Source organism: Anas acuta, chromosome Z, assembly GCF_963932015.1.
Source record: "Anas acuta chromosome Z, bAnaAcu1.1, whole genome shotgun sequence".
NCBI lineage: Eukaryota > Metazoa > Chordata > Aves > Anseriformes > Anatidae > Anas > Anas acuta.
The window spans coordinates 19,490,870-19,514,720 of record NC_089017.1 but is presented as its reverse complement, the minus strand read 5'-3'; the positions used below and the strand labels follow the sequence as shown (position 1 = coordinate 19,514,720).

Here is a 23,851-nt window from a genome sequence, read left to right as displayed (position 1 = left end):
GGATCTGAGCTATCCGTTAACTTTCTGAGATCACAGTTGGGGTCAGGATGTAAGAATGCACATATTGAAAAGGATAGAACAATACCTCTCAGCACGTCAAAGCACTGAGATTTGTCTCATAAGGCTGTTGCTGATCTGTAAAGCATCAGGTTATTTGAGGTGCTTCACTGAAACATGTAGCTATTTTGAAAAACAGAAGCAGGTATGACATGAGGTAAAATCCTTAAGACTGAACACTCCGTGCCAAAAAAAATAAGGTTAGATTTAGTACCTAGATTAATGCACACGGAAAATATCAAGTTGTGCGGGGCAGCAGAGGGAAAGCATACAATGAAAAACATAGCAACACAGGTTACTTGGGCACATGCTCTTCCAAATTATTGCTTTTATCTATACAAAAAGTGTTGATGTTCAATGCACAGCGCAGAACCTTTAGCCAGGACAGCTCCACCCGTGTGAGTAAGGTAAGATCGCAGTGAGCCAGTCCTCAACGTGCCCCTTTTTTCTGCAGGGTGGCAGCTTCCACAGTGCCTCCACACGAATGCCTGAGCTCTTTACCTCAGTCAAGAGTTCACTGATAGCAACTGTCCTTCTCCCAGGGAAGGAAACAAACTTTGGTGTGTCTCCTGCCTCATGAACTCCTTTACTCTGCAGTGGATGTGTGTTTTGACTCACTTACACCCCACTATTCCCCCCTGCACATCCACAACCGCTTGGGGCCAGCTCCTTGTTGACCCACCCAAACATTATCACCTCCACACACGCTTGAGCTGCGGATAAGCGCAACCAAAGCCCCTGTGCTACGTTTTAGCCTGACTCGGCGCTGCCCCACAGCGCAACACCGAGCAGCGACCCCCTCAGCCCTCCGCCGCCGGGGACGCGCCGCGGCCTCCAGCAGCTCCCCTCAGCCCCCTCGGCCGCCATCTTCGCGCCCGCCCTGCCGGCGCCCGCCATGTCCGCATGCGCCCGGCGGGGAGGGAGGGGGAAGGAGGGCGATGGCGGCCGGTGCCGGTGCCGGCGGGGCGGGCACTTCCTGCGGGCGGCGGCGGATCCGGGTGAAGGGGCAGTCCCCGGCTGGAGCCGCGCTGCTCGCCCGTGGGCCACGCAGCTGCCCAAGAGCTCCCGCCGGGTGCAGGGAACGGGTCTAGGCGATTGTGAAGGACGGAGACGGTCTGAGCTGGTCCGGTGTAAGGCTGCGGAGGGGCTGGTGCCGCCCGGGGGGAGCGGGGGGTCTCGGCCGGGTGAGGGGGGTGGAGGTGTCAGCGGCTGCTCGCCTGTGCCCCTCAGAACCCCGTCGCCTGGGAGCAGTGCCCGTCCGAGGAGGGGTGTCGGAGGCATGTCGCGAGGGAGCCCGTTTTTGGGGAGCCCTGCGACTTTCTTCTGAGGTAGCTCAGCCCGGGAAGCGGCCGTGAGGCGGCAGCCCGGCGTAGTTTTGGGTTGCGGGTGGGGGAGCTTGTGTTTAATGTTCCCGGCGTGGCTTTTGGCTTGTTTTCATTTTCGGGGTGTTTACGACCGTGAAGGTTGAAAACCTATTGCTCCCAGAGCTATGTGAAACCCTGACTTTTGATACACAGTTCTGCTGCTGATGCTAATTAATTATAACCACCAACTCCTTACGTGTACCATAGAGAATGGCTTACAAGTGCCCATGGACGAGAGGAGGGGTGTCAACAGCCGCCTGTCTGTGCTAGAAATGGGAAGTTTAAGGGACTTGCTTTCGTGAAAGGTCCCTTCAACAAACTAAGAATTTGTCGCTGGAACCCTTACGTTGTACTTCCTTAATACAACTTCCGTGTGTGTTTCGGTTTTGTACTGTGCTGTGGGTTCGGGGCTGCACGCAGGCGTCAGACAGCGCGTAAACATCAGGGAGAAAGAGATTTCCACTGGAGTGGGCTCTCACCACGGGAATCACAGGGTACCCCAGCTGGAAGGGACCCACAAGGATCGTGGAGTCCCAGGCTGCAAGAAGCAAGGCATGTCATCGCTGAGTGAATAAACCCCTTCCGTCTTATTTGCACAGGTTCTGTGCTAATGCTGCCTGCAGCTACGGCAGGAGCCGTCTGAAGAGGTCGGAACACAACAGCAGCTCACAGCGGTAGGTGAAAGAAGACATCGAGACAGTGGTAGCAGTGAGCTCTTACTATAGCTATCGCTATTTCAGAGTATGACAGAGTGGCTATTAATGTAATTATTAATACAGTTTATTACATGTGTGCATATAGTTTAAATATAATATATATACACATGTACATACGGATTGATAATTGAGAGAACTTAAGAAGTGTTACATTACTCTAAACTTAAACTACTCTGTAGCACTTTTTCCATATGTGCTATTATAGCATTGGTTTGATAAAAGGTTTTGGTACAATAATTACAGAATCACTGTCGTTACTCTTACAACTTCTGAATGTTCCATTTAAAACTTCTTAAAACTTCTTCCTCTTATGTTTGAGTTTGCGCTAACTGGGTAAATCGTTTTATGCAAGGTGTTAAGGTTAATCATGAGCAACTGTGTTTGTCAGTGAGACACCTTGTTTATTTGCAGGGTTCTTATATAACAGAAACCTAAAAGAGAAAACAATTGAAGAAACTTCAACTGCCAACTGAAGTGTGAAACTTAGAGAATATAGTATTTTTGCATCTTGTCCTGAAAGGAGATAAAACTAGCCCAGAATTACAATCCTTTTAAGCGGTACATAAAGATATATTCTAAACAGTTCCAAATTTTAAACCCAAGAGGTTAAAAAGTAACTAGTAGTTATTTGTTGCCTAATTTTGTTTGTTTGTTTTGAATGCAGGTAAAAAGATACATGTTCACTTCATATGAAAAGGAGCATGTTCCGAAATTCCTCCAGCTTGGGTTGTCCACCCTTCCCACCAAAACATCAACAACAGAATATTTTTTTCAACAAGATTCCTATAAATATGCCATCTACTCCTCTCTCTAACCAGCAAATTACTGAAGCTCAGGTCAACATTCAGAATGCTGTGTAAGTACAGTAAGATTTGGTATAAGGGAGTGAGTTGAAATATACAGCTACTGTGTTGTAAAAGAATTTCTGCTAATGGAGGGTGTTTTTCAGTGTTTTTAACATTAAACTGTGTTAGGTAGAAAGTAGAAGGGTGTCATGTGCAGAGCTGTGTCATTTATGTTACTGACTTGCAAGTTTTAATGCACTCCTGTGTTGTGTACTGCACAACATACGTCATTGCAATAGTGAGAGTTGATAATGCACAAAAATACGACCAACTTGTAACAAGCTTTTTAGTAGCTGCTACATGAATTAACTGTTACGAACTATAGTCTTTCCAGGGCTCTGTTGAATGCAAACCTTGCAACTGCTGTTACATCACCGACATTGACTTATGGAAATGGCAGTCCAGCACATACATCTCCTGCTCCTGTGTCATTCCGAGGAAGAAAGTAAGATGGGGGGGACGTAGGTGTGGGTGCGTGTGATTATTTATGGTTGTACTGTACGTATGAGGACGCTTGTCTAATACCATTTTTTTTTATGCGAGATAAATTTTGTTAGAAGTTTCAAGAATAGTGAATAAAACTTTTTGATGAAGCAGGCCATGTCACAGCTCTTAAATAATTCTTGTATCTACTTTTGAGAAATTTTAGTCTTCATAAGGGACTTAGTTTGTGTAGTTTTTCTTTTCAGCAGTTGTGGCCTTACAGGACTGCGACTTGGGTGTTTTATTTTAGTTCTAAAACAGATCATAGCCTGTGTATGCTTGACTATAGGAGGGTTTGTGTCAATAAATGAGTGTTCCCTTCCTGTTAATTTGTCAAGTTAAAACTCTTCAGCATTCTGGGGAATGATGACATGGTAGATATTTCTTCTGTTTTTGCTTAATTATGTAATGTTTTATTTTTCAAATAGAAAGTGCTAAATTCAAGCATATATATATATATATTTTTTTTTTTTTTTAAGAGAAATTTTATGGAAACAAAATGGCTACTTTTCAAACAAATAAGAGAGAGACTTAGTTCATTTATATATATGTGTATTTACAGATAGATAAATACAGATACAGTCAGGGCAGAGAATGTATTGAGAGCAGCTCTGAGGAGAAGGACCTCGGTGTGCTGGTTGAAGAGAAGCTTGACGTGAGCTGGCAATGTGAGCTTGCAGCCCAGAAAGCCAACCAAGTCCTGGGCTGCATCAAAAGCAGCATGGCCAGCAGGGTGAGGGAGGTGATTCTGCCTGTCTGCTCTGCTCTTGTGAGGCCCCACCTGGAGCTCTGCATTCAGCTCGGGGACCCCCAGAACAAGAAGGACATGAAGAGAGTCCCGAGGAGGGACACAGGGTTGGTCAAGTCTCATATGAAGACAGGCCGAGGGAGTTGGGGTTCTTCAGCCTGGAGAAGAGAAGGCTCCGGGAAGACCTTACAGTGGCCTTTCAGTACCTAAAGGGGGTCTTACAGGAAAGCTGGGGAGGGACTTTTTTGTCAGGGAGTGCAGGGATAGGACAAGGAAGAATGGCTTTAGGCTGGATGGGGCCCTGAACAACCTGATATAGTGGGAGGTGTCTCTGCCCATGGCAGGGGGGTTGGAATTGTATGGTCTTTAAGATTCCTTCTAACCCAAACCATTCTGTGATTCTGTGATATGAATTTACATAACTTAGTTACTTCAGCTGCAACAGGAAGAGGGATTTAAGATAAGAGTGTGTGGTTTTATTTTTGCTTAACGTTTTAGAAAAAATTGCTTTATGACTTTAGAAACAATAGTTGACATGTATTTGCACAATTTTTAATTCTGTGAACAAGCTATTTTCAGATGAAACTTTATCTATCTTCATAACTATTTCTTATATGCTGTTTCTCTACCATATTTAACATATTTAAGAACAATTAAGTAAAATTGAAAACACGGAGTTAAATTACAATTGAGTATATAGGCATCTCACAAACTAAAGAATTTCCTGGTGCATGTGTGATTTTTTTTTTCTTGACCGGCCTGGCTTATGGAAAGCTATGCTATGTTAAGAGCTTTGCAATCCACTAGTTAATCCGTAGATCATGAGTCAACTCTTCTTAAGGTATTTTTTGCTGAAGATCAGTCATGTAAGTTCTGTTCAGTTAAAATAAACTGAAACAATTTTGTGTTTTGATTTAGCATTATGCTGTGAGTTCCTTTCAGACCAAGTATAGGTAATGTTAGCAAAACTTCTCTCAGACTTGTAGTTCTATAAGTAACTAATTCATTGATACATATGAACATTGGATTTCACTTTTTTAAAATTCGTGAACAACCTCGTACTAGTAAGCTTATGTGCAGTACTTGACATATAAACACAACATGAATATTCTCTCATTCGCTTTATTATGGATAGACCACAGTATTCAACCATTGATCAGCTCTCATTATAACTTTTCCTTAATGAAGGGTTTGGTTTCCTAAGGGCTTTCTGTAATAAGATTGCTGTGTGTCTTACAAGGTGCATGAATTCCTATCACAAATGAGTTAATGAAGAAACACAAGTTTGTGTTTCAAAATGAGACATTACGGCATGTGTGACTTAGTAGAATTGTTAGGTCAAAAGAATAGTGGTCTTATTTTGCCTGGATTACATATTCTCCTGCCTATATACAGGAACTATTTGTCTGTTTAAGCCTAAACAGACAAATGCTACGTTTTGAGTGACTATTCTGATACCTTTCTTTTTCTCACCTCTCCCCTACTGAACTTACTATATTCATCAGGAGGTATTCAGAATTCACAAAACTTCTCACTACACTTCTGTTGATTTCAGTTTAAAGAAAAGTACATTTAAATTGTCTGTATATGTCTTTTTTTATATAAAAAAGTAGTTGGTCACAAAAATAGTATGACTAGCACTGATCTTTCTTAGCTGTCCTGATTAACTGAATTTGCTATTTAATTTCAAAGTTAATATAAATACTTTTGCAGTGGTAGTTGTGTCAGTTCACTTCAGTTGTAGCTGCACTTTTGCAGTTGTGTGTTCTCTCTTCCTGTTTCAGGTTTATTTCACCTAATATCTAGGATGGGCATGCTTTTTGTTCTGTAGAATAACACTTGATTTTAGTGAAATAGTTGCATCATTTAACCATTAGTATTTGCACTAACTACTCTTTAGTCGTAGGCTGGAGCTGGCAAGATAGAGGAATTACTGTCTCTTATCTTTTTTTTTCTTCAGGAGACTAAGTGATCAAACTGTTCTGTATACTACCAAACGACAGCGGTTTGATTCACTTCATTGTGAAACAACTGTAGTTAACCAAGTAGTGCCTTTACCAGAAGAACCTACATGCTCCTTTCCAAGCTCAATTCCATCTCCACTGTTTACACCTTACTTACCAGATGTAACTGCATGTGTCCCTCCATTGCAAGATTCTTCATCTGTTACAGAAATCACGCTTCCTGTGGCCAAAGATAAGGTAATCTCTTTGTATGCCTGTGTTTGACATCTATCTTCTCTGTAGGTGGGGTCTGATATTGCTGAGGGAGGCCATTCACATTTCATCAGGGTTCTTTGGTGGTGTCTTGTGGTCTCTACTGCTGAGCTGCCATTAGAAGGAGTATCAAAAATGTAGCTGCCACTAGGCAGCTAAGTCCTAGGCATTTGAAGCATTTCTGGGGGTAGGCATGTTGTTTGCCTGTGCTGTTTGATTTTCATGTTGATCTAAGGAAATCTATATCTGCTCCAGAAAAAGTAGAAATTGGAGGGATGGCGCATTTATCAAGGACTTCGGGGCAAGGAGAATCCTGATTAAAATAATCAAGCAATGGGAGATTAGCTCTTTTTTTATGAAGAAAACAAAAAGCTTGTGGCTAATCAGTCTTAATATTTTATCTGCCCAACATGACAAAAGATTTTAGTATGTATGTCTGATCATAGTATATGCCAGTGGTGCTGTTAAAGAGAATCAGTAAATGTCTGTCTAATCACTTCTTTAATGGTTTACGTTGGGTAAAAAAAAAAATGAAGAAAACATGTCAGTTTTAGTGTTTACTGTTGTCCCAGTTACTGGTAGGAAAACAGTTGATGTTATAGTCAACAGAACATATTTCCAGTCTTCTACTATTTATTTGCAGAAAAGGTTGCAGATACTGATGGGACAACAGTTATTTCTTGTGGGTAGACATTTTAAAACAGATGGAACAAATTTAAATGTAAAAAATTCACAGAAATTTCTTCTGGGGAAGTGTTCAGGATGAATTCAAGAAAACTAAAACTCCACACTACAGAACAGATCACGTGAAACAATGCCGGGGTTTTTATTCAAATTCAGTTTTCTGTTTCTTATAATGGCAACAGTAAAGAATGTTCACTTCCTTTATCTTTACTTTTTGAATGTGTGTCAAGTTAAGTCAACAGGTTTTGGAGTTGTTTCAAGTATGTCAGCAACAGACCTGTGATTTGAACAAAAAAGAGCTCTGCAGAATAGGAATCCAGAGGGAGATCCAGCGAATTTTTCCACGTATGTTTGATTACTTATTACTTGTCTCAGCACTGTTGATATTCACAGTTCTTTCCTCTAAACTTTGACATGTCACATCAGGTTTTAATCTGTGGTTCTCTTGTTACAGAGAGCAGACTCTTTTTGGTTGGGTCATCACTGAATGGATTTGGAACTCGTAGCAGTGATGGTGACTTATGCTTGGTGGTTAAAGATGAACCAGTAAGTAATTCTACTCTGCTCTTTTAAGACCCCACCTGGAGTGCTGCATTCAGTTTTAGGGCTTCCAGCATAACAAGGACATGGACTTACTAGAAAGAGCCCAGAGGAGGGCCACTATACTGATAATAGGGACTGGAGCTCCTCTCCTATGAGGACAGGCTGAGGGAGTTGAGGCTGTTCAGTCTGGAGAAGAGAAGGCTCTGGGGAGACCTTACAGTGGCCTTCCTGTGCCTAAAGGGGGCCTGCAGGAAAGCTGGGGAGGTACTCTTGGAGTGCAGGGGTAAGACAACGGAAAATGGTTTTAAACTAAAAGAGGGTAGGTTTAGATTAGATATAAGGAAGAAATTCTTTACTCAGAGGGTGGTGAGGCCCTGGCACAGGTGCCCCAGAGCAGCTGTGGATGCCCCATCCCTGGAGGTGCTCAAGGCCAGGCTGGATGGGGCTTTGGGCGACCTGGTCTGGTGGGAGGTGTCCCTGCCCATGGCAAGGGGTTGGAACTGGGTGATCTGTAAGGTCTCTTCAAATCCAAAGCATTCTATGATTCTAATTCTAATATATTTATAACTGGAACAAAGACTTCTTGTTAGGTGTACTCTCTAATAACTTAACCACTTCATATTCAATAACTTTTTAAAATGTATGTGCTTTTATAAAGGAAGCTTCTAAAATGAGGATAAACAATCAAGTTCTTCTGATTTAATAACATATTTTTGCGCTGGTGATAGCTATGGATTATGGCTCCCATAACATTGCAGTTAGTAAGTTAACCCTATAAACCCTTTTACGCAAAAGAACATTCCAAAAATAAGCATTGTCTTGTCATTTCACAAATGGACAAAGCATAACAAAACACAAGGAGGTTGCCAAGATCATGAAGAAAGTTGTTTAAAGAACTCTAACTCATTTTAGATGCAGGAACAACTTTATTTTATTATTTAGACTCTTAGACACTGATTTTAGTGAGCAGGAGTAAGAAGAAATTTGATCTGCAAAATATTTTAAGTATCTTTGTAAGAGAATTTTTGAGAGAATTGATGGAATTGAGAGTATCGATGGAACAAAAACTTAGAACATGATTTTAAAGTAATTGGAACATCAAATAGGAGGCAGGAAAGGAATAACTACATTTTTGTATAAGTAGGGCTAGTTCTCTGTCAAGTTCTATAGTTTGTGGATGTCTGATAGTTACTTTGCATTTTAGATATGAATTGTTCTGTCTGGCTTTTTCCACACTAAATGTCTATGTAGACTGAGGAATGTGTTGGTGTGCATGTTTGTGTCTTACTTTGAGAACTGGTAGTTGTTTTAATTTGAAAAGTAAAGTCATGCTTATTGTATAAGAATAAGGAACATTTAAATGAGAGATAGCAGTGTCTTTCTTTAACTTTAGTATTATATTTCAGGTAAATCAGAAGACAGAAGCAAGGCATGTGCTCAGCTTAGTCCAAAAACTCTTCAGTACTAAACTTTGTAAGTTCCAAGCTACAATGAGGTGGTAAGACTATAGGCAATTTTGGAAGAAGTTTTGATGCACAGTTAGAATTACTTGATGTACTTGCCTGTTGTCTACCATCTTATCACAATATTGTTTGGAGCAAAGTTTAAAATACTTAGTAAATCATTACTTACTTGTATGATGGTACTGATAGAAAAACCTAAGCATTACCCTCCAAACTAGTAGACTTCAAGTACGGGTAGGATCTCAAATAATTTTTGAGTCATGGTCCACAATTGAAGGAGGTGGAGGCAGGATGAGTGGATTTGTTTTGGGGAAGTGCCTGTTAGTGAATTAATACTATTCTTTTAGAATTAGTGCCTTCCTGTGGACAGTACTGTTAAGAATTTGTAAAGAAAGATACCACTTGCGGTAGGCTGTGTAAAACTCTATTTTGAGCCTTGATCCAGTGAAATAGTTAACTTTTGTACCTAGTGAAGAGAATTTAAATGTTATCAGTACTAGCACAATCAGTAGAAACAGGTCAATTCATCGTTCTTATAAGTTGTTGTTTAAACTGCCTTCAGATGAAGAATTCTCAGGGGGTAGCTCTTGACTTAAAAGTGAAAGCCTCCTACTTCAAAGAGGATTTTGTCCAGTTCTTTGAATTATAAAAGATCCTGTCACTTTATTATTATCAATGGCTGTGTCCCCCTAGTTCTTAGGTTTGTGATGCATTCTTTGATGCCGTTCCATATACTGCTCTTCTGAACAGTCTGCAATGGCAAGAGGAACAAACCATAAATTTCTCTGCAGACTTCAACATTTCTTTACCGGCAGGTGTGCATGCCCACATGTCAACATCTCTCTTGAGAAGAGACTGATCACATCTGTCTCAGTAAAAGCATCTGATATTTAATGACTTTTTGCTGTTGTATATTGATCTTTTTCTGTAACCAGTCTAGAACTTAATCTGGTATGCTTAAGATACAAGTAATTTCCAGTGCTGAGAAACACAGTGATAAAATAGCGGTGGTTTTGGAGACCGGGAAGAGCACATCTAAATAAACTATCACTTAAAAAAAATAAATATAGTGCTCAGTGTGAGAGTTTTAGGCATTCAAGTCTGTTTGCCAGGGAGTACCAGTAACAGAAAGGCATCTCTGTCATGGGGGAGCAATCCCTGAAGTGTTTTTTTTTTCTGCCATTACGCATTTTGGCTGTTTTCCTAATTCCCTGTTGCCTTGTGAGTACCTTCAGTGAACTTCATTTAATCCAACTCTTCAATGGGAGGTTAGGCAAGACAAAACACTTCTGATATTCTTTTTCCTTCTGATTTTGTCAGTTGTGATATGTAGATCTCTTAGATCATCTCCTCATAACTTTAACATCATTATGGGCAGGAGTTCCTGTATCTAGACATCTATCCTTGTGTTTCTTTATGAGTGTTCTCTGCATAGAGCTGATAGTTTAAAGTCATTTAAACTATCTGCTTGATTTGAAATGAAAATGTTTTCAATATGCATCTTTCCATTTGGATTTAGTTCATTTACAAACTTCTCAACTATGCTGAGGTTTACTGCTTCTGAAACAAAGAGGTTTGCCAGTTATTTTAATGAGACAAAATATAATTGCTGTCATCTACAATTGCAAAATAGTTTATGGGGTTTGGGGAGAGATTTTTTTTTCCCCCCGAGGCTAGACTTCAGAAGCTAATGGATTCATATGCTTTTTCTTTACCTCTGGGGAGGCAATATTAGCAGTATGTTTCAGTGTTGTCCTGTTGGCACTCCTGCGGGTTTGGTAGTGTCAAGCTTGATGTGCTTAGAAATGTCTGTCCATCGTCAGCTCCAGACTGGCTAAGGTTTTGTTTGTTTTAATAGGACTGATTTTTTTAAAGTAATTTCTTACCTTTACTGTCTTCAGAAATCAAGTTCCACTTAACCACTAAAGGTGGGGTCTACATCTACTTATATTTAAAGAAAAAGCATACAGAAATTGTAATACTTCTGAACCAGTGCTTCAACTTCAGCCAGAATTCTAGATTTGCAGCCTTCAAAGGGATAGCAAGAGTACATATATGCCAGTACTGTGCAAAAGCAAATGTAAGATCCGTCTGTACGAAACTTCTTTAAGAACTGCAGTTTCATTTGAACAATGCCCTGTCTTTTACTGCATGTGCTGTTTAACAACAAGGAAGGTATGAAGTTTCTTCTGATCATTATTGTTAAGTTGTGTGCTGTCTAGCTAATACTTCTGATGCTGCCTTATCTTAATGTAATCCTTCTTCGACCACAGTAGTTAAGTAAAGTAGTTCTTTCTCATTTTGGTGGAGGAAAGACTTAATCATGCTCTCAACTGTGTGAGCTGCCATTAAACTTATTAAACTTATTGCTTGCTAACCAATAAAGAGCAGAAAAAAATCATAGGCCAAACATGAAAGCTAACTAAATATGCCAGGTTTTAAGAGAAATTAAGGGGTGGGGAAATGTTGCTTAAAACTAAGGTTTTGATCTGGTTTTATAAGGAGTTAAAGGGATGAAAGAATATATTTTTTTGTAAGGCAATATTTGTGAAATGGATAATGTTCTAAGCTTTTTTTTTTAAAGCCTTTTCCTAGACCATTATAGTTTAGAAATGTGGAAGAAGTTTTTCTAGCTGTGCTTCTCCTAACTTCCTTCTTTCATCCTGTGCTATGATGCTCCTGTACGTTCCAAAATGAAGGCAATAAAAATGTGATTTTTCTACTTCACTGTAATTCCATTACTGATTGATAATTAGGAAATAGTCTGAGTGTTGATTAGATCTATCTCTTTTTCAACTTCTTACGCCTCTATTAGTTGAACCATTTTCAGAACTTTGTGTCATCTTTTTTTATCTTTTATATAGTTAACTGTGATTTTTTCAATCAGTGTTTCAGTCAAGTGGTTTGGGAATCAGATTGAAAATTTATCTAAACTCCAGTTTATTTGAATTTGAGCTTGCAAAAGGTAACAAGTGTAAGCAAGGATCTCAAGGCCATCGTATTTCAAATCTTAAGAGCAATAGTTCATGTTTTCACTCTGCATTTGGAATATGGACTAGAATCACGACCTGTTCTTTTTTGAACACTCAAGGTGCAGAATAAAGCAAGAGAATGCTTCTGATACTTACTAATACTTCATGACATTTTGGTCTCAGAGTTAGATATTGTGTTTCTACTAGAGCACAGAAATATAAGGAAAGCAGCAATTTATCTTTAATTCCAAAGAGTAGTGGAGTACATGGCATATGATAGATTTGTAATTTGTAGATATATTTGTTCAGATGCCTGCATATATCTGTTTTTGTAATACTGGCTGACATCCCCAGGACTGCATGTAAAAACCACTCTCTTAGGAATGTGAAAAGTGAATTTGGGGTGACAGCAGTTACAATGTATTGAAGGGAGTACAATCTGAACCACCACAAGTTGGCTACTCTCTTTAGCTTTATCCAGTCCAGACAGGATTCATTTTAACAGCAATTTACCAATACTGGGTTGACTGGTATCTATACCTAAATAAATAATAAAGAGCCCACTTTCTCTAAGCTTTACAAAAAGGTGCAGTAGTGTTGAGAGTATCAGAGTGGAATCCACATAGCTGTTTTCTAGTGAGGAACATAGCAACTAGGAGAATTGAGAAAACTTTAACTCGTATCAATTACCTTGAAGGATTTTACACATAGGTGAGAATATGACATTTTTAGTGATGGAATAGACATAAGTCTTTGTTTTCCAACTCTTACATGGAAAGAAGAACGTTCTGTTTAAAAAATAAAGGACCCTTCATTCTCTGTCCTTTCCCCCTATATTTCAAAATTGTCCATTCTGTCTGTCCATACCAGGGAAGAAGCAATCTACTGTTTATGTACAGTAGGGATTCTGTTACCAGTGTCATCAGAGCCAGGCACTGAGGGTAAAACATCGGGCACCTTTTGTCATTATTTGCTCTGTTTCGCTCTTGGGAAACAGATTGGACTGGCTTTTTATTTTTCTTAGCCAACTAATTTGACATGAGTACCTGTCAAGTGTTGGGAGGCACTTGCAGACAAGGATGTGTTTTGAAGTGGATTGCCACTAGAACGAATCCAGTTAATATCTGAAGGGTTCTTGAGAACGATTATAGTGAGTTAAGTTAAATAGCTGTGATATGTATGTAGATGCTCACAGTTGTCTCCCATAGGCTATGTGTTGGGCATCTTTATCTTAAATTTGGTAATGAAAGGAAAGAAGACAGAGCTCTATAGCTTTGCATTAAAAGTGTTCTGGGATGTTATAGGAGAGATGTTTGGACATCTTCAGGTACAGCTGGAAATAGGGGACATTTGTTTAAGTTGTACTGCATGGTACATTCAGTGAACATAGATCAGAGTTCCTCTCAAATACCAGCTGTATGTCCTCCTATAAAATTACTGAGTCAGTAAGATGCATTCTTTTTTGTTTGGTTTGGTGTCTCCTTGTGTGTTGCTTAGGATCATACAAGGCATTTGAATCCCAAGTAAAGGATTACTTCAGGTCAATTTTTCCAAATATGTATACATATATACATAAAACACTCTCAGAAAGCTCCCCCACAAAAAAAAGTAAAACTTGTTATAATTGAATATTACACAGTAGTGTTTCAACAAACCTGAATGTATCATCTAAAGTTAGCTATGGTCAAATGCAAATGGACCTAGAATTTGCAGTGTAAGAAGTTACTAAAACTGTGCTTTTTGCCTAAGTTTGTGCCATTTGAACTAAAGATTTTCTTTTCCATTGTCATCTTTGGCCATTTCTTACTTGAGATTATGGGTAACTGTAGTATAATGTAGTATATGGGTAACTGTAAGTATAGTCTGAGATACTGTGGAGAACTGGTAAATCACAGATAATATGACTGATGCAACAGTTTCAAGTAGTGAAGTGCAAAGATGCATTTGGTGTCACTGGTTGGATCTGGCAGAGCTTAGTAGGCTTTGGTAGATTGGCATTGAGCGTGTGTTTTGATACTGTGAGTATAATCATGAGGTGCAGTCCTGGGACCATGAATTTATTGCATGTCCTATTTCTATTAACATGAAAGGTAAATAAAGCTTATTACATCTTTGGAAACCAATGTCTTGGCTGCAAATCCAATTCTTTGTGTTCAGGATTAATTTGATAGGAAAAGTTTTTTCTTGTTACGTACTCTATTAGCCAAAGAAACAGCTTAAGTGAAGTTTTAAGCATAAATAGTGCATCGTGAACGTAGTTATGTTACATAACATTGTTACATACAGTTAGTATTTTTGATTAGTAAGATGCATAATTTCAACAGTAAGCAAATTATATGCAATTAAAAATGTGCAGCTGATAATGTGCCTCTTGCTGTATGTGGCATAATGCAGGCATCTGGCCACCTTGGATAGGTATGCTCTTGCTCCCTTCTCTGTGATCTCTTAATTATTCTATTGTAAAAATTATAATAAAAAAAATTCTATTATGACTAAAGTACTTCTCGTCAAAGGCATAGTAGAACTGCATTCCATATGTTCAAATTTATTGAATATACTTCCTGAAGATAAAATTTCCACAAATCTTTTTCTCTGATGTTTAGTGCTTTTTTACACTCTTTCCTAGATAACACTGTCGCTGCAGTTGCTAAAGGTTACTTACTTTAGTGCAGCTCTTTGGAGAATATTTTTGTTAAATTTAATAAGCTGCTATTTGCCATAGATCATCAGTTTCATTTCACGTAGAATCTTTTTTTAATATAAGTATCTTGCATGAAACTTAATTTGTTTTTTTTCTCCCTTTCAGCATGCTACATTGAACGACCTCAGCTAATTCGAGCAAAAGTGCCAATAGTGAAATTCAGGGATAAAGTCAGGCAAGTACTCTGCTCCACACAATTTCTTGGACACTGACACATGAAAGTACTCTATGTATGTGCTTTCTATATGAGTAATTCCACCGAAGTCTTTGTTTTTTTGTGTGATGTATTTTAGTTGAATTGCAAATTTATACAGCTAGTATAAAGCTAGTGCAGGGACAGTCAGAGTACTTACTTGATGGCCTGAAGCACCTAATGTAGTTTCTGTGATGTGAATTAATAGTAGGATATCATTTATTTCTATTTTATTGATAGAGCCCTGGAAGGAAGAGGGGCCCAACAAAATTAGTTAGTATTCAAGGATCATCTTTTCCAAGCTCAACAGCAGTGCATTTCAACAAAGAAGAAGTCATGAAAAAGTGCCAAGAGGCCTTGTAGATGAACAAGGAACTCCTAGCAGAACTCAGACACAAAAGTACAGAGAAGGTGGAAGTAAGGATAGATGACCTGGGAGGGATACAGTGACTTTGCCTGAGTATCCAGGGATTAAGCTGTTAAAGCTAGAACCCAAATGGAATTTAAAGAAGTTGTTGCCTTTTACATCCATTGCATGATTAAGTACATCCTTGTCAAAATAAAGACTAGGAAAAATGTGAGCTCAGTACTGACTGAGATGGGGGACCTGGTTACACAGGATAGTGAAAGGGCTAAGGTACTGAACGCCTTCTTTGCCTCTGTCTTTGCTAGCAGCTTTCAGGTTTCTTAGGTCCCGGAGGCCAAGGTGAAAGACTGGAGCAATGAAGATATGTATTATGTGGTGAAAGGTCATGGAATACTTTGATTAGGTCAGGGAATATTTGAGCAAACTAAACATTTGCAAGTCCATATGCACTGATAGCATGCTCTTACAGTAGTAGTTCAAGAAAATCCAAAGGAATGTTCAGACAGACAAAGGCTATGTGAATGAGGCCTGGATATGTAAAATGGAAACATCGATATCTACTGCTTTGTCAATAGTAGGCTCTTCTCTTTGCAAGTTAAAATGTTGTAGCAGCTTAGTAACTATGAATTTAATATAGCGTCTTGAGTACTGAGAGTAATTAGTATCTATAAGCAATTAAAATTTCATTTTTGAACTGATAAAATAGGTAATGTTTGCCTTATTTTTTGCTGTTAACAATATGGAACTTATTAAAAAATACATGCTCTGAAACAGTTAAAATTCATAAGTGGCTTCCCCTTCCTACCAGCCCAAAGCATGCCCCATTGTCTAATAAGAGTCTTCATTTCAAAGTATCTGCTGATTGTCTCTGGCCATCATAGCAAAAAAGAGATTCTTACATTTTGACCTCTTCTAGTTTTGTATCCTTTTCAATTCACTGTGATGGTTTGCTGAATGAATACTTCAGGGAATTCTTCCTGATACCAGATGTTGTCTGTAGTAAATCATGTGTTGTAATTCTATTTGAGAGATTTGTTAAAATTCCAACTATTAGTTAATACATTAAGTTGTACTATGGTCTACGTTTCTGTCTACATTTATTCATCATATAAAAATTACTGCTGCATTTTAATAATAATGGAATTCAAGTCTACAAATAACTACTGCAGACAGAGCAGATAATATTAACTGCTTGCAGGCAAGTACTACTTGTGGAAGCTTTTAAAACGTTATCATCTTTAAGTTGTGTTTCTCCACCTCTGTCACTTGGTAGGTAAAGGGCAATAGTAACAGGTAATAGTAGGTGATAAATACTTTGGAACTGAATACCGTCACACTTGATTCTTTTTTCTTGTTCCCGATAGCGGTGTGGAGTTTGACTTGAATGTAAACAATATTGTGGGAATAAGAAATACATTCCTTCTGAGAACCTATGCATACAGTAAGTGTCTAATTTATTTTCTTATTTCTATAAACTTTTTATACTTTTTTAAATTAGTGTTTTGGTATTGATAAACTGCTAAAATTCAGTCAAATATATTAAGGTACTATATTAAATTACCATATTAGCTATATTAGGTTTCATCTAACTTCTTGTTGTTCACTCTAAATATATGGATTAAACTGATATATCAGCTATGTATATTTTTCATTGAATAGTATAATATTCACAAGATAACAAAGATTCTTCATATTAAGGTCCACATATCTGTTATGAGGGCTGCTTCAGTTTTCTATAGATGAGGGAGAGGAAGAGGAAAAGGATCAAATACATGTACATCATTGTATTCTTCCCTTTTGTTTCCTTGACGGCCACTAGTAGGTGTGTGTGGTTGTATGCTCTTACAGAGTCTTTCCTTGGAAAAATCAAAAATACAGCTTAAGTTTTTATACTTACCCCCAAAACAGTACTCAGTTGTGTCTCCTCAGGAGGTAGGTTTTCAGGAAAAGATTATGAAATGGGTTTCTAAAGGAGCAGTATTAAGAACTTAGCTATGTTTTTCTTACTTGGCATCACAGTTTTATTTGGCAGATAAATGCATAAGGAGCAAACTTCAGTCTAATTCTTCTAGGTCATGTGCATTTCTTTTACCAGCACATTCAGTTTTCACATACAGGAACTCTTTCCTCTTTAGGGTAGGATGCTCTCAGCTATCAGTACATTTACTAGTTAATTTAAGTAAGATTTCAAACAGAGACATTTCAGTATCCCATATTCACTTTACTGTGAGGGTCTGCAACTTGTCCTGCATAAGTTATTTGACTATAATTTCCTCATATATCCAGGAAGGCATATGCCTAGGACGGGATTTCTACCCATTCTATGGGTAGGAAAACAACATTTGCCATTCATGATTATAGATTAGAGGTTATGTCAACAACTCAAAGGCTGGTGTTTCTAGCTTCTGCCATGGATTTTTCTTTTTCCTCTCAGCAAATCACTGGAGGGCACAAGAGAATCCAGGTGTTTCTTTTTCTACCTAACCTCTAGAAGAAGATCCCTGCTCAGTCAAGCTGGCCTTCTGCCCCACCTGCTTGACTCCAGACATTTTTAAATTGCCTGCTCTGGTACTCTTAAGCAATGACACATAAAAAGCAGCCAGCACTGTGCTCTCCCCATACCCAGGGCTGAGGTTTTGCTGATGGTTTTCCTGCTATCACCAAGCATTTTAAACTGCTTCATGGTCATTGTGGCCAAGATGACTGCCAATTGCCACTTCACCCATGATATCCTCTTATGTTCACAAGCCACAAATCTAGGAGGGCGCCTTTCCTATTCCTTGCCTGTATCAAGAAGTTATCATCAAGGTGTTTTAGGAATCTCCTGGGCCTCTTGGTATCAACTATGTGATATTCAGAGTTGATGTCTGGCAAGTTGAAGTCACTCATATGGACAAGTACATCTGATCTAGAGACATCCCTTAATTCCTCATAGAGTAATTCATTGGTGTTGTTATTCTGGCTGGTCTATAGTAGACTCCCAGAATAAATCTGGTTTATTTGCTTTTCTGTTCTTTGCTACCCAGAGGCTCTCAGACATGTCATCACCAATTCCAAGCTCCATTCAGCTCAGGCTCTCCATTACAGACAGTGGCTGCCCTGCCTGGCCTTCCTGAAGAGCCTAGGACTGTCTATGACAGCACAGCAGTCACAGGACTCTTCCCACCAAGTCTTACATATGCTAATGATATTGTAGCTCTGGAAGTGAGCCAAGGCTTCTAGCTTCTCTTGCTTGTTTCTCATGCTACATGAATTGGTGTAAGGGGGGGGAATAAAAGCTACTTAGGCCAAGGCAATTTAAAATTAATGTTTGGATGCAGTGATTAAGTGATTACCACTTTCATGGCCTCCAAGGAAAACTTAAAAAATGAGCTCTGTCTCCTCCAGTCAAAATTCATTTCCCTGCCTTCATAGTTTATAATCTAAATTAAAAAAAAAAAAAAAGCTTTGGTCTTTCCTGGCACCAAATTAATTCAGAGAATTTGTGCAATGTACTGAGGACAACCTGGAAGCAGAATGTGACACTGCTACATTGACAGATGTGCCTAGTTTTGGCAATTACAAGGGTTATGCTGGGTATCTATGGATCTGAATACTTGAACATCTGTTTTTCAAGTACAAATGTCTTTTGTGACTTTGTGACTTCTATGCAATAGATAGTAGCTGTAGAATAATTAAGTAAATCCTGTAAAAGTTTGCAAAAAGTAACCTTAGAATACAAGAAGAGTATCATGTTGATGAAGGAACAAAAACTGATTAATTTCTGTCTAAACATGCCCTTTTTTGAGAAGTATTTATTTTATTTACAGTTGAGAAAAGAGTTCGTCCATTAGTACTGGTTGTTAAGAAGTGGGCAAGTTTTCATGACATAAATGATGCCAGTCGTGGTACTTTAAGCAGCTACAGTCTGGTGTTGATGGTTTTGCACTATTTACAGAGTAAGTATGTTTTTGCATGTTAACACTGTCCTTTTTTGAGTTTACATTTGAATAGTTTTCTTCTTTAATAAAATGAAACACTGCTAGAAATGATCTTCCACACAAAAAAAAAAAATCTGAAAGCTATGTGTTTTTTACTCATTTCCTTAGTGACGCTTTTTTATATAAAAAGTGGACCTCTTCCTAGGAGGCAATTACCAGCTTCCAAAGAAAAAAGAAAAAGTCGATGTACTTGCAGAACGCTGTGTAACTATAAAATAAACTCAAGCTCCAGCTAACAAAAAATGTGCCTGTGTTAAAAAGGCTTAAGCATGAAAATAACATTTTTTTTTTAATTTGGGAACTTGGGAATTTTACAAGAAAATTCAAAGGGAAGAATACTGTGGGATTATTTTTCCATGTTCTGATGAGTGAAGAACTGAATGTGAGGATGTGTATATGCAAGAGTGCACTACCATGTAGTTAGATTTTCTTCTGATTACTGACTTATATGAGGTGATTGATGTTGAAGACCACTAGAAGTTAGGATATTTGACTGCTAGGGGCAATATCTTTTCTTGTGACTTCAACATATGGAAACATTGAACACCTGTATGGAGCAGGAAGGCCAAGGATCCCTGCTGAGAATTCAACAGTCATTCAGCCCAGAAATATTCCTGAGGAATAGATAGAAATGAGCTTATCCCTCATCACTTTCTTCCATTAGAGGAAATCCACTTTTGTAATTTTGCAGTTTTCAATTCTTGTTTGAGACTTAAGGAGTCATGCAAGAAATCACTTAGCTCAGTATGAGTTTCTTGATTGCTTATTTGGGAGATGAGTGATTTCAGAAAGGAAGACAAGAAACCCCTGAAGAGCACATCTGATGTAGCAGTATGCCCCTAGACCTATTTTCTTTTTTCTTAATTCATGTTAGTTCACAAGTAGCCTCTGTATCTTGTTGCTCATGTCAGGTCTACATCTTTTTTCTTATTATTTTTGTAATGTCCTGATTGTTCTTTTCCTAATAATTTAGTAAGAACTGACTTCTAACATTTTATGATAATATCTGTGGACGAATTGCATATGCTCTCATTTAGAATTTTCTTTATCAGTTTGTGTAGGTTTTTGTGGTGGTGGTGGTTGTGTTTTCTTTGTTTTTTTGTTTGTTTGTTTTAAATGAGATGGAAAGATGCAATGCCTAGTTCCTCTGACAGCTTGTTTGGCCTGGAATGAAAATACTCCCTGTAGAGTGGGTAGCCAACTATTTATTAGTTTCAAGATGACACTACACCCACTCTTTGCTAGGGTGGAAGATTTTTTTTATGATAGTTGACTCAAGCTGGTGGCTTTCTTTCAATGAACAGTATCTGTAGTAGAGGACCTAGGAGGGTGTTTTGTGTGTTTGCCATCCAGTTGGCTGACTTACTTTTGAACTCTTTGAAGCCCGTACCACGTGCATATTATTAACGTACCAATCCCAGGGACATAAGCAAGTCTGTCTTGTGACCATGTTGTTTTCTCTGTGACGTTTTCTTCACATCTGATGTGGTGGAATTCCATAGATTCTTTTGTTTCTGTGGAAAGAAAAAGTGTTGTCACAGCTCTGAAACCATAGTATTAGCAACTGAATACATCTGTATAGATCCTTAACAGAAACAAACAAAAAAAAGCTAGTGGTTGATTTGGAGGAGGTGAGATGATAGTCAACTTAAAAAGGCCAAAGAAATTATTAGATACAGAATTTAAAATGTTGGGAGCTACTCTGGGATGCAAACGTTGCTATGCAAAGGTGAAGCACAAGTAGAAGTAAAAAGTATCTTTACATGGTCTAGCAATTAGGAGACATCTTATTGATGATTTGATAAGCATTTAATAGTTGGTATTACAATTTGAGTAGAAACTGGGCTTTTAATTTTGAAATTTATTCTCAAAATTTATTTTCAGTGTATTGCAGAAACTCTGGGGACTGATGGGGAGTGAGGGATTTCTTGTATTGTGTGCTGTGTGCAGTCATGAATAGCCCATTACTGGATCAAAGTAATGCACAAAGGAAGAGAGTAGGTGTTACAAGCAAGTGTAAATGTGTAGGCTTGCCATAATGTTAACAATTCTGCAAGCATGAGGGCATTTGCTATAGTCATTTGTGGCAGCTGCCACAGCTCTCTGGGGAAGAAAAAAAAAGTTTGAATAATTCTTTTCATTCAAATCTGCGTGTGATCAGTCAGCTGCCTAGGAAGTATCAGCAGTAACAGTACAGACCAAAGGGGAGCCTTTTTACCTATGCTTCATCAGTCTTTTCTGCTTAGAAAAGGTCGGGGAAGTGTCATCTAAACATGGTTGTGTTTTTTTTCCACTTTTGCTACATGCATGTGGTACTATGGAAAGCAGCCTGTGTGTCAGCCATACAGTTTTCTAATAAGGTTTTTGTTGATGGTACTGGTAAAGGAAATAAATAAAAATAAGAACTTTATTTAGCAATAAATAGTGTCCCCATCTTCTCCAGGCAAATTACTTTCTTTTACTTCTTAATCCATTTCCATGTTCTCATACTCATGCAGAAGATTTGTGACCATGGCTTGAGTTTATTTTGTAGCTACATCGATGTCTTGTGTGTGAACTTCCTCCATGTAACAGGCCTGACAGTCTTGTAAAGCAGGAAAAGAAAAACTCACATGGCAAATGCTAGTGGTAGGTGGTTAACTCTTCCCCATAACTCCATCCTCTTAGTATATTATGCAGAGCCAGATGATACAGCTTGATTACTCATATTGTCCAGATCTCATTACCTTTTCTTTCATTGTAGCAATGAATTGGAAAATATCCAATGTCTTATAAGATGCTCTTTCATAATTCTGAACACCCACAAAGTTAAATGATTATTAAAGTAGCTGATCATATTCTTAGCAATCCTGCTAGTTAATATATTATACTCTTTGAAGATATCCAAAGCATGTTCTGAGAATTCTACTATTCTACTTCTTAGTTCCTATGGAAGAAAGATTCTTTAACATCTCATTCCCTTTGAGACCTTGTTTGAAGGTTGAATTAGGTCCCAAGTCAAAGTCCTGTGTGCTGAACTTAGTTTTCATTTTCCCTAGTGAATGATGTAGACCAACTGTATAAAAAGATATGCTGATGAAGTGATGTTAAAGCTTTAGTGCAAGGAGTGTTCCAGCAGTTCTGTAGGTGCTCTAAGACTTGAGTGGGATATGGGTACTTTTTCTGTCTGTAGCACCATCATCAGACCTGTGAGATAATTTTTTTCCCTTTTATTTTTATCATGACTTTCATAAGTTCATGACTTTCATAAAAGTTAAAATCGTTTATTTTGTGTTCATTAGTGTCATTATTGTCTGTATGACTTTTATATCCTGTTTGCCATTTAGTAGACCAGGTAACAGCATTAAAATGTGTTTATGTATTTAACGTGGATTTTGCTATGAATGGCTACTAAGCATGGTGGGTGTTCTATCTGTAAGTCATTTTTGGAGACTTTTTGGAGCGATAGATAATAACTTAGCTGCTGAAGGATGTGTATGTATGCAGTTCTATGCTGCAACAGAATCCTATTAGATGTAGGTAGGCAGGAAGTGAAGCTATGATATGCCTTTTAGGGAATCTCAGCGAATTTCTTATAAACATGAATGAACATGAATTTTAAAAGTCAAGTAGTACCCAGCTGTTGTAGAATCTTTCGTGTCTTCTACAGATAGAAGTATCACAGTAAGAGCTTCCCTTAGTTGAATTAACTCCCTGTACTACTACATGCAAACTGTAGTAATAGAAATATTTGTGGAGTAACTTCTACTTTACAAAATGTATGAAAATGAAGTTCATAGTAGATCTTTCTAAATGATGGAATTTCAGTCCTTACCCCTTTGGGGTAATTGCTATGATATTGTTTCTTGTGAGTTACATGAATCACAGCAACTTTGAACTTTTTTTTTTATAGCTCTACCTGAACCCATCCTTCCGTCCCTCCAAAAAAATTACCCAGTAAGTGTTTCTTATGAATTTCATATATAGTAAATATACATATGTAGTAAACTGCTTATCTAAATATATGAATTTTTAAGTATCTGTAACGGGTTAGGTTAAACGGTCTGTAAGCGTAGTCATCAATACATTAAATAAGTGTGAAAAAGGTTATATGCTGCTTTTGATCATTTCTTTAATGAAAACAGTTTGCTTTACATGAAAAGGTTTCACACAGTGAGAAAATGACAACTGCTGACCCGATCCTGTTTATGCTGGGCTGAAAACATCCCTCTGTAATCTGTAACTTTCTGATTGATTGTTATTTCTTTATAAGTTAAGTAGTGGTGTTTTTTGGGAATTTATAAGAAATCCAGTGGTGGTATTTCAGATTTCCATGCCTTCTAATAGCTGATGAGTTGCCTGCTATTTTAGATTTCACAGTAAATGTTTACTAGGAGGCTTTCAAAACCTCACAAAATTGGGCTGAAGCCCAAACAAGAAAACACCTTTTGGGGACGTTGTTACTATGTCCAGATCATACTCCACAGTTTTCCAGAGAACTCGGTGAATTTGTATGCTTTGATGCACTGCAGAATTAGAA

The 23,851-nt window shown here is 38.3% G+C and overlaps 1 protein-coding gene across 1 annotated transcript in view; it reads left to right on the top strand.

Annotated features, from left to right (window-relative positions):
- The first annotated feature begins 1,024 nt into the window (after positions 1-1,024).
- The window catches only part of TENT2 (terminal nucleotidyltransferase 2), a 39,737-nt gene continuing 16,910 nt past the window's right edge, over positions 1,025-23,851 (top strand). Inside the window, exons 1-12 of the mRNA XM_068666539.1 lie at positions 1,025-1,187; positions 2,021-2,095; positions 2,802-2,993; positions 3,308-3,427; positions 6,174-6,414; positions 7,344-7,458; positions 7,568-7,659; positions 9,063-9,129; positions 14,898-14,967; positions 16,717-16,793; positions 19,162-19,290; positions 23,225-23,268. Coding sequence (XP_068522640.1) covers positions 2,827-2,993; positions 3,308-3,427; positions 6,174-6,414; positions 7,344-7,458; positions 7,568-7,659; positions 9,063-9,129; positions 14,898-14,967; positions 16,717-16,793; positions 19,162-19,290; positions 23,225-23,268 — 1,122 coding nt within the window. The 5' untranslated portion in view covers positions 1,025-1,187; positions 2,021-2,095; positions 2,802-2,826. The remainder of the gene's footprint in view (positions 1,188-2,020; positions 2,096-2,801; positions 2,994-3,307; positions 3,428-6,173; positions 6,415-7,343; positions 7,459-7,567; positions 7,660-9,062; positions 9,130-14,897; positions 14,968-16,716; positions 16,794-19,161; positions 19,291-23,224; positions 23,269-23,851) is intronic.